We start from the raw sequence: 10,654 nt of genomic DNA, 5'->3' as shown, positions 1-10,654 counted from the left end.
AGTATGTTGACGCCGCTCGCACCAAGTTGTTGGTAAGATTTTGCTTCGGTTCTTTCATTCCTTCTATTACGTACTTGTTTCATTTGTTAAATTCTTTGGTTTTTGTGTCTCGAAGTGTGATGGGGTTTCGAACTTCGTCATCGAGAAATATGACTCTGCGCTGAAGGAAGCGCTTGCTGAGTCAGAGAAGCTGAAGAAGACGGTGGTGAGTAAGAGCAGACTCCTCCGTCGAAGGAAGGCGGACTGGCAGGAGGAGTTCGAGAGGATGGCTGAGAAGAGGGATTGCGCGGTTGCTCGGAGGAAAGCTCAGAAGAAGAGAGCCGACGCAGCTGAAGAGGAGCTTTCCGTTGTTCGTTCTACCATCGAGGCTCTGGAGCTGCACAAGGCCAATCTTATGGAGGAGATAGGAGCCAAGGCCGTGGAGCACAAGAAAGAACTGGACCGCCTTAGGGATTCGCGGATTTACGAGGTCACGAAGGAAAGGGTGAGGGTCGAGACCGAGATGATTGCAAAGTCCAACAAGCATTTCGGGAATCTGCGCGAGTGGTGAGGGTAGAGAGTAACCAAATTACATTATGAATTGGCCTTCAAAGGCTGTGGTTTTTGTATCCTCAGGCATTTGGACTGTGCCAAGGTGTAATGTAATCAAAGCTCTGACTGCATTACATACTCACAACAAGATGAGAAGAATGTTAGGCTTCTCAATAAGATCCGGACCTGAACTGTTTTCTCTAAACTGTTTAAATCTGTAGTTGGAACTCCTTTTCCGATACTGAGAGAGCACATTCTGTAAACTTATGGACATGAGTGCCAGCCCTGATGGGAAGCACACCAAGCACCAACTTCCAGTCCATCCAAAAAACTTGAAGAAACCAACCTTTTAAAAATAAATTATTAATATATAGTACTTTAGTAAAAAAATTCCCTATACATTATTTGAGAAAATACATTATTTGAGAAGTCATTTTGCCATGTCATCACCACATTAATTTTGGACGAAAAATGATGACATAACACATTAACAAATATGACATGCTGTGAAGCAAATTATGACATAGATTTATTTTTGGTAAGTATTTTAAAATATGGTAATAATTTATAATCGTTCAAAAAAATGTAATAATTTATAGATCATTATTAATATAATAATAAATATAATAATAAAAATAGAAATATAATAATAATTAAAATTTTCAAATATTATTTAATTATATATTTTTATTACTAACATAATTCTTTAAAATTTTATGTAGTTTAAAAAAATTTCTAATCTCAATACCATTTTTAAATATCTATACATTTTAGAAATATTATTTAATTATACGTTTGGATAATTATATACCTAACCATTTTTTTATTAATTTTATAAAATTTAACTTAGCATATTTTAACCAAAAGAAAATAATAAAAAAATTTCAAGATTATAATTTTAAATATATACATATATATACTAAAAGTATTATTTATTTTATCTTATTTTTGCATATAATTAAGTTATAATTATAATTAATTATTATAAAAAAATAATAAAATTCAAAAATTAGAAAATATTAAATATAATTTAAATTTTAAATTTTTTATTTCCATGTGCAGAGAAACACCTGGTACATAAAATATGCCAAGTTTTAGAAAAAATGCTTGTGGTCTTTCCCTTGTAGTCCTACTGGGTAGACTCATAAACATCTATTCTACATCATCCTATTGCAGTTGGAACCGGAAAAGCTATTTTGAAGGTTAAGTTTCTCTGTTTGAATCACATTATCACAATGAAATATGCTTTTTCAATGAACACACTCAAATTTACAAACATGTTCGTAGACATTTTGATGATGTTTTTAATTTCTATGTACAATTTATTAACTATTAATATTATATTATTCAATAATATAAATAATTTATTTTATTCAATCTATATGTATAATTTAAAAATGTCATCTATTATTAAAAAAAAAAGGCGAGAATATACCTACCTAATCTTAGTGATATTTGAATATTTCATTATGTTGTTGATGAGGATTCACAATTGAAACTAGGGATTCGGTTTCTCTCGAAGTTTCTGGTTGCTTTACGTTGTTGTCATCATGGCTTCTCTGATACTCCATGGAAGAAGGTGGCTAATCGAGTTGCAGAAACTGCTTCATTCGAGATTCGCAGTGAACATTGTGCAAAGTGCATATCCTTTCTCTTCTGCTGCAACTGTGAGTCGAAAAGGTCACAACTTTACAGTCTCTACTTACCTCGTTGAATCATTGGGTTTCACCACAAAACTCGCAGAAGCAATCTCGAGGAGGGTCAGCTTTAACGACAAGTGTAACCCAGATTCTGTTCTGAATCTCTTTAGTACTCTTGGGTTCACAGATTCTCAGATCTCCACCATCATCACAGGTTACCCACACGTTCTTATCGCAGATTCTGAGACTTGTCTTGGTCCCAAGCTTAAGTTTTTAAAATCAAGAGGAGCTTCAACCTCTGAGCTCGCTGAGGTTCTCTCCAAAGGTTTCTAAAGTCCTGGTTTCCAAAAAGGACAAAGCTTTAAGCGTATACTATGATTTCGTCAAAGATATCATAGAAGCTGACAAGAGTTACAAGTTCAAGAAGCTGTCTCCTTCTTCTTATTTGCTGCCAAGGGGTATTAAACAGGAGAACAAGATTAGGAACATATCAGTTCTGAGAGAATTAGGGATGCCTCAGAACTTGTTGTTCTCATTGTTAGCATCCCATGATTCCCATGCCCAGCTTGTATGTGGGAAAGACAAGTTTGAAGAGTCACTCAAGAAGGTCCTTGAGATGGGTTTTGATCCTACAACCCTTAGTTTTGTCGAAGCTCTGCGCGTAGTTTACGCATTCAGCGACAGAACAATTGAAGCAAAAGTCTATAAAAGGCTAGGCTTTTCAGTGAACGACGTATGGGCAATCTTCAAGAAGCGTCCAAACTTCCTGAAATACTCGGACAAGAATATAGCTGACTCCGTTGAAACATTTCTAGAGCTAGGATTCAGCAGAGATGAGTTTGTGATGATTGTCAAGAATTAGCCTTGGGTTATCTGTTGAGATGGTGAAGAAGAAGACTGAGTTTTTGGTGAAGGAGATGAATTGGCCGATAAAGGCTGTGGTTTCAAAGCCTGTGGTGCTTGGACTGAGCATAGAGAAGAGGATTGTCCGGAGGTGTAATGTAATCAAAGCTCTCATGACTAAAGGATTGCTTGGAAGTGAACTCCCTTCAGTATCTTCTGTCTTGTATTGTACCAATGACATGTTTTTAGAAAGGTATGTGATGAAGCATGATGTTGATGAGCAGCTTGTGGCTGAGTTGATGGGTATTTTCAGAGGTCCTGTTTCAACTAAATGAGCAACTTTAATGCTTGCTTGTTTTTCAGATTCATCTGTGGATCTTTTGATGCTGACTATATAGGAAACATAGAAGTGCATCTTTTATATAAAAATAAATAAATATTTGACAAGTATATGTGCTGAGAGGAGGGTGTTTTCACTCACTAATCAGATATATCTAGGGATGTTAACTGCAGGGCTAGGGCCCAACTCTATTTTGTTTATTATAAGTCCAGCTCTATTTTAATCCACCCTATTTTAACCCTATTATAATCAAGAGTTAGGGTTGGTACCAGGGTTACCTATATTTCATTTATTTTTGTTTTTAAATTTTAAAGATAAAACTAGAAAAATTAAGATATGATATGATTCTTTCCTCCAATTTGTTGAGCATCAAAATCAAAAGTTTTTTCTCAAAAAATCGCAAAATCGAGTTTTTGCTCCACAACTAAGAATAAAGTTTTTCCGCCATAAAACAAAAATTGTGTGTTTTTTTTCGCCAAAACCTAATTTGAGTTTTTCCACCAAAACCACAAAATCAAGTTTTCCCGCCAAAACCGCAAAATCGAGTTTTCCCGTCAAAACCGTCAAATCGAGTTTTTCCGCCAAAACCGGCAAATCGAGTTTTCCCGCCAAACTGTAAAATCGCGTTTTCTCACCGAAATAGCAAAATCAAGTTTTCTCGTCGAAACCGCAAAATCTAGTTTTTCCCCTCAAAACCGCAAAATCGAGTTTTCCCGCCAAAACTACAAAATCACGTTTTCCCGCTGAAACAGCAAAAACGAGTTTTTCGCCGAAATCGGCAAATCGGGTTTTCCCGCCAAAACCGCAAAATCGAGTTTTCCCGCCAAAACTAAAACCGCAATATCGAGTTTTTCCTCCAAAACCGGCAAATCGAGTTTTTCCGCCAAAACCATGAAATTGAGTTTTACGGGTTTTCCAGAAAAAACTTAATTTTACGTTTTCACGGGAAAATTCTATTTTGAGGTTTTGGCGAAATACTCGATTTTGATTTTTTGGCGGGAAAAACTCGATTTTGAAGTTTTGACGAAAAACTCAATTTTGCATTTTTGGAGGGAAAACTCGATTTTGTTGTTTTAGTTGAAAACTCGATTTTGCGGTTTCGACGGAAAATTTCGTTGTTTAGTTTTTGGCGAGAAAACTCGACTTAAAGTTTTTTTTGGTGAAAAACATTATTAAATATTGTATAACATTTGTGTGAATCAAAATAAAATGATTAGAATTTAAACCCTGGTCCTATTAGGGTAACCCTGTTTATACCCTATTTAAAAAATGAGGGTTAGGGTTACAAATGAGTTTGCAGGGTTAGGGCTAACCCTGTTAGGTTGAGCCCATATTAATCATATAACAGTGTGCAAGGTTCCTAAAGTCCTGGTTTCTAAACTTTTTTTACCCGAAAGAACCGGAACCGAAAAGGAACCGACCCGAATAGACCAGGACCCGAATAGACCCAGACCCGAATAGACCCGACCCGATAAGAACCGATTTGTACCCGACTTAAAAACATGTATATCTAAAATTATGATGTTTTTGTGTTCTATTTTATATATATTATTTTATGATTTAGTTGAAATATCTTTTGTTAACAACATTTGTTATTATTTTTGAACATTTTTAAAGTAATATAAAGCTTTAAAATGTAAAATTTAGAGTTTTAAAATGTTTTATTTTAATTATTAATAGTTTCATTTTGTTTTGTAAAATTTTAGATATATATGACAAATATTCAACTAAAGTTGATGGAATTGAGTATATCATGTCCTTTTCAGATCCTAAATACCCGAACCCGACCCGGACCCGATATGAACCCGAAAAATTACGAGTATTTGATGGGTATTTTAATTATAGATCCGAACCGATCCGGACCCGAGAAGAACCGACCCGAACCCGAACCGAAAATTTCTAAGTACCTATTGGGTCTAAATATTTAGGACCCGAAAAGACCCGGACCCGAAAGGAACCGGCCCGAACCCGATCCGAAGACCCATGCCTAGATGAATCTTTAGATGCCTAACTGTTTATGAATGTCTGAAACCCGTTTGGTAATCTCAATTTGATTCGGATCCAACCTGTGTTCCTTCTCTTTGTTTTTGTAGCCTAACAATCATCAGTTAGCGAGCTATTCTTTCTCTATGCATCTCCTGCAGCAGGGTATAAAACAGTAGAAAAAGGCTGAATCTTTTTTTTTTTTTTGGTAATTCTGATATCTGGGCAGCCACATTCCCAACTATCCCCGTAAGAGGTCCAGCACCCCAACGGAATGGATGTTAAATCCGCTGTGGCCGGAGCTCGAACTCGTGATGGCGGACACCTCAGCCGAGGTTCCTATACCACCAGACCAAAAGGCTGAATCTTGTTTAATAGAAACTTTGTTTGTTTCTTTGATTGTTCATTTCTAAAGTGATTAATATAACACCTAATGTCATTTAAAAGAGTAGGAGGAAGAGGTATTATAGATTAGAAAAAAAAGAGTGACTTTAGCCGATGATCATTGTAACACAGACATGATGTGCTCATCACCCAAAAGCTGCTAGAGGCATTACCAAAAAGAAGAATGCAATTTTCTTCATAGCTTTTGAGAGCATCTCCGTTACTATACAAACTAATGAACCAATTAAACCAATGAAATCAGTTTTGCTGACCGGCCAAGATTTAAACCCTAAAAGTCGTTTCTTTCTGGTTCTCTTCTCCGACCAAAGTTGGGACCTTTGGGCTTTGGCGAGTCAAGTCCTAAAACGGAGAAGATGGTGCTGAACGTTGAGTGTGAGTCTTCTTCTTCTTCTCTTCTTTGAGATTTAAGAATCATGTATTCTCTGATACTCCATGTAAAGAGGTCTAATACTGAGTTAGAGAAGCTCGTATTCTCCTCTGCTACAACTCTGAGTCGAAAAGGTCAAAACTTTACAGTCTCTACTTACCTCATTGAATCTCTGGGTTTCACCACAAAACTCGCAGAGTCCATCTCAAAGAAAGTCAGCTTCGAGGACCAGGGCATCAACCCAGATTCAGTTCTTACTCTTTTCAGAAGCTACGGATTCACAGAGTCTCAGATCTCCACCATCATCACAGACTACCCCAAACTGCTTCTACTAGACGCTGAGAACTCCCTCGCTCCCAAGCTTAAGTTCTTGCATTCAATGAAAGGAGCTTCAACCTCCGAGTTCACAGAGATCGTCTCCACGGTTCCTAAACTCTTGGGTAAAAGAGGCGACAAGACTCTCAGTGTCTACTATGACTTCGTCAGAGATGTTATACACAAGTGCCAAGTGTTGTCTCATTCTTCTTTGCCACAGGGGAATCTTGAGAATAAGATCAGAAACGTAACGGCTTTGAGAGAGTTAGGCGTGCCTCAGAGGTCGTTGTTTCACTTGCTTGTCTCTCGTTACCAACCTGTTTGCGGGAAAGAGAGGTTTCAAGAATCGCTCAAGAAGGTTGTTGAGAAAGGGTTTGATCCTACAACCTCAAAGTTTGTCCAAGCTCTGCACGTTGTTTACCAGCTTAGCGACAGAACAGTAGAAGAGAAAGTAGATGTCTATAAAAGGCTAGGCTTTTCTGTTGAGGATGTGTGGGACATGTTCAAGAAATGGCCTAACTCTCTGAAGTTCTCGGTGAAGAAGGTAACTCAGACCTTTGAGACATTGAAGAAGTGTGGTCTGACTGATGAAGAGGTTGTGGCATTGTTGAAGAAGAATCCACAGTTCTTACGCGTTTCAGAGCAGAACATTGCCAGCTCCATTGAGACGTTTCTAGGGCTGGGGTTCAGCAACGGTGAGTTTGCTATGATGATCAAGAGGTATCCTGTGTGCATTGGGTTTTCTGCAGAGACGGTTAAGAAGAAGACTGAGTTTTTGGTGGAGGAGATGGATTGGTCATTAGAAGCCGTGGTTTCGCACCCTCAGGTGTTTTCATATAGCATGGGGAAGAGGATGGTGCCAAGGTGTAGCGTTATCAAAGCTCTCATGTCTAAAGGATTGCTTGGGAGTGAACTTCCTTCAGTGTGTTCTGTCTTGGCATGTACAGATAAGATGTTTTTAAGAAGGTATGTGAGGAAGCATAATGACAAGGGGCTTGTGGCTGAGTTGATGGCCATCTTCACCAGAGTTCATAAGGCATGCCTAGAACAATGAGCAACGTTAAGGGTTTTATTTTTCCGTTAGGTTTTAGATAGATTCATGGTGAATCTTTTGTAATCTTCGTTTTTTGATCTTGTATCCTTACTATAGAGGCAATCTGACAGAGGGAAGGAACAAGTTCTAACTTGTGAAAACCTGAAACTGAAATCTTTTAACAGGAATGTTCTTCATCTTTTAAGTCATTTTGATGTTTTGGTAGCTTCAATGATGTCTGCAATCTATGATGAGACTGAGAACAAAGATGAAGATGGGTTTCTCTTCTCAACATGACTTAAAGTGGTGAAAACACTTTTGCTTTTGTTTATACTTGTCTAGTCTTGGTGTTTCATGTATATAAGCTATTTATGACTATGGGGAAGTTCTTTATATTGCTTTCTAGTATCTATATTATCGTTTGAGAACTGATTTTGCTTAATTGTCATATCATATTCTTCATAATTTTAAAAGTAATTAATAGTCCTAACAATTTTAATAAATAGTTTTATAATATTTATATAATTTATTAAAGTTTGTTTATTTGTAAGGGTTTTTTGTGATTTTAGGAATAATTAACAGTCCTAATAATTTTAATAAAAGTTTTATAATATTTATATAACTCAATATTGAAACTTTTAATACTTTTATGATAATGACACGTATAATCCACATAAATATTTTATATTATATTATTTATTATTATTTAAAAATGAATTATCTTTCTTGCATGCCATATATTTTCTGTAATATTATTTAATAATTAGTTTTGTTTATTTTTCAGTTTCTCCATAATTTAGAAATAATCAAGTTTTAATAATTTTAATAAGTATTTTTTCATAATACTTATATATTTTAATAATAAACAGTTTTGAAAAAATTGTAATAATTACAATGTATAGTTCACATAAATATTTGATATTATCCTATTTATTATTATTTAAAAGTGAGCTATTATTTCTTTTCATGTCACTAAAATATAAATACATTTTTCTATAATATTATTTACGAATTAGTTTTATTTATTTGTCAGTTTTTTGATTTAGGGATAATCAATAGTTTTTAATAATTTTAATAAATATTCTTTATAATATTTATATATTTTAATAATAAACATTTTTGAAATTTATAATAATTATAATGTATAGTCCACATAAATATTTGATATTATATTATTTATTATTATTTAAAATGAACTCTTCTTTTTGAATGCACGACACACAATTGCTGATGTACGAAATGATTAGAAGCATTCCAAGACTTGGACCAATGAGCCTCTATAAGGATCAACAATAGACATACACCTCAAATCAAAATCTCGAGAACCGTTCATTACACCCTCTTGAGGACTTTGCTAAATGCAATTTCGATGTCAACAAAGATACAAGACTGTAAGAGGTGGATGGACAATACACAACTACGAAAGACAACCTCCTTATTGGGGTTAAAAAAAAACAAGTTTCTCAAGCACATAACTGGAAGTTGAGTCTAAAAGTTTATTGATGACACACGCATGGAATATGGGATTCAGATCAATTATGGTGAAGGAGATTGTAAAATCTTGATTGATACAATATACATGAAAACTAAAAATATCTCCATTTAAAATATCTATTTTGATAAAGTAAAAAATCCGTAGAATCGACTTATGTTTCACCAAGATAATAAATAATATCCCGACTCATTCTCTTACAACTTATAGCGATATTTTTTTTGATCAATTTTTTTTGATCAAATAACTTATAGCGATATTAACTTCGTCTTTTATACCTATCTGTAGTTTCTGCCTTTATGCCTTCATAATCCTTGTATCATCATGGTTATATAAATTCAATTTTAAAACTATGAATTTGACATAAAAACTCTAAAACTTCTTAACTATAGTCAAAACAAACAAAAATAGACAAATATCACCCTTCTACAATTTTGAAAGAAACTTCCCGAAAGTCAATATGTGTATTCAATGAAATGGAAATTGATATTTTCAATATGAAGGAAGAATCATTCATAAAAAATAAGAAAAATAAAGTTCACACAACAATCAATTAAGATTTGGTTAAATCCCAATAAAAATCTTAGCGAATAAAATATTAATTTAATAATTTTATCAAATTTAATAATTTATATAAATACAATAATAACATTAAATTTATAACTCATTGGGTATTAGTCCGCATAAGGTGCAGAATCTCAGCTAGTTTTATGTTGTTTTGAATTTGGCCCTTTTGTAGTTCAGAGTTTTTCACATTTACATATGTTAAAAAAGCTGGGTTAAAATATAATGAGCCTTTTAAAAAAACAATTTTGAGAAAATAAAACAAAAAAAAGTTATAAATGCAGCCTGCCTGTTTTGAAAATATAACATTTTAATTTGAAGAATAGTTTGAGCCATGTCATATATAACAAAACAAAAAAAAACATTCAATCGTGGGATGCACCATACATAATTCACATGAAACTCGACATGAAAACAAACAAATACAATGACAGATTTTGATATCTTCAGAAGGAAAAGGGTACATAGAAAATGTTGCCTTCTTTTCATTTTTAAGAATTAGTCTTTTGTCTTCTTCTTGTGCACAAGATTCTTCATCCACTTGAAACTTATGAAGTCAATAATCTTGGCTTTGGTCGTGCCGGACTTCTTACCGCCGGCACTTTTGGTGTTATCTTCCTCCGGCATCTCTCCGATCCCTCCGGTTCCCCATTGATCCGCCCAACTTGGTGCTTCACTTGTCATATCTTTTCACAACCTAAATGGTCAACCATCTTAGTTCAAACATCATATCAAAAATCTTCAATTAATCAAAGAAAAGTAATAATCTAGAGATACATACCTTTAATGAGTTGAGAGGTCTTCTTTGGAGAGGAAAGACAATTTTGGTTAAGCAAAATGAGTGATAATGTGGGGAGAATGGAGACTACTAGATTAATAGTAGATGTGTTGTTCTTTTGTTTTATAAAAAACTGTAAAGTATTTAGATAGGTTGTCCCTTTTTGTTCGGGGTTGAAATCTTTAGATTTAATAATTTGTAGAAATATATGTTTTGGATAGTCTTTGGATACACTTAACCAACTCAAAGTTTGTTCGTTTCCGACTTGCAAAGCAAACGTTGTTTGGAATATTTAGCTATAAGGTGTAGGTCGAGATTAAGGCAACTTAATGTCTCATTCCCACTACAAGAAAACAGCGGTAT

General features: G+C 34.5%; 3 protein-coding genes and 1 pseudogene across 3 annotated transcripts in view; 3 read left to right on the top strand and 1 right to left on the bottom strand.

Annotated features, from left to right (window-relative positions):
- The window catches only part of LOC106314364, a 2,145-nt gene extending 1,595 nt beyond the window's left edge, over positions 1-550 (top strand). The window contains exon 4 of the mRNA XM_013752243.1: positions 116-550. Within this exon, the coding sequence (XP_013607697.1) occupies positions 116-550 (435 nt within the window). The remainder of the gene's footprint in view (positions 1-115) is intronic.
- A 1,458-nt stretch (positions 551-2,008) lies between these two features.
- Positions 2,009-3,468, top strand: LOC106319446 (annotated as a pseudogene).
- A 2,383-nt stretch (positions 3,469-5,851) lies between these two features.
- LOC106313973 lies at positions 5,852-7,772 on the top strand. Its single transcript, XM_013751916.1, has one exon. The coding sequence runs from the start codon at positions 6,156-6,158 to the stop codon at positions 7,476-7,478; it is 1,323 nt and encodes a 440-aa protein (XP_013607370.1). The 5' UTR covers positions 5,852-6,155; the 3' UTR covers positions 7,479-7,772.
- Positions 7,773-9,857: 2,085 nt separating this feature from the next.
- LOC106317153 lies at positions 9,858-10,209 on the bottom strand. The gene has a single exon (XM_013755009.1). The coding sequence runs from the start codon at positions 10,195-10,197 to the stop codon at positions 10,012-10,014; it is 186 nt and encodes a 61-aa protein (XP_013610463.1). The 5' UTR covers positions 10,198-10,209; the 3' UTR covers positions 9,858-10,011.
- Between the last annotated feature and the right edge of the window lie 445 nt (positions 10,210-10,654).

Source organism: Brassica oleracea, chromosome C9, assembly GCF_000695525.1.
Source record: "Brassica oleracea var. oleracea cultivar TO1000 chromosome C9, BOL, whole genome shotgun sequence".
Taxonomy (NCBI): domain Eukaryota; kingdom Viridiplantae; phylum Streptophyta; class Magnoliopsida; order Brassicales; family Brassicaceae; genus Brassica; species Brassica oleracea.
Note: the sequence above shows the minus strand (reverse complement) of the source record. Positions and strands in the feature narration are given on the sequence as shown.

Bases quoted from the DNA above. Each gene is read 5' to 3' on its own strand.
- LOC106317153 (XM_013755009.1), bottom strand. From the start codon at position 10,197: ATGACAAGTGAAGCACCAAGTTGGGCGGATCAATGGGGAACCGGAGGG.
- LOC106313973 (XM_013751916.1), top strand. From the start codon at position 6,156: ATGTATTCTCTGATACTCCATGTAAAGAGGTCTAATACTGAGTTAGAG.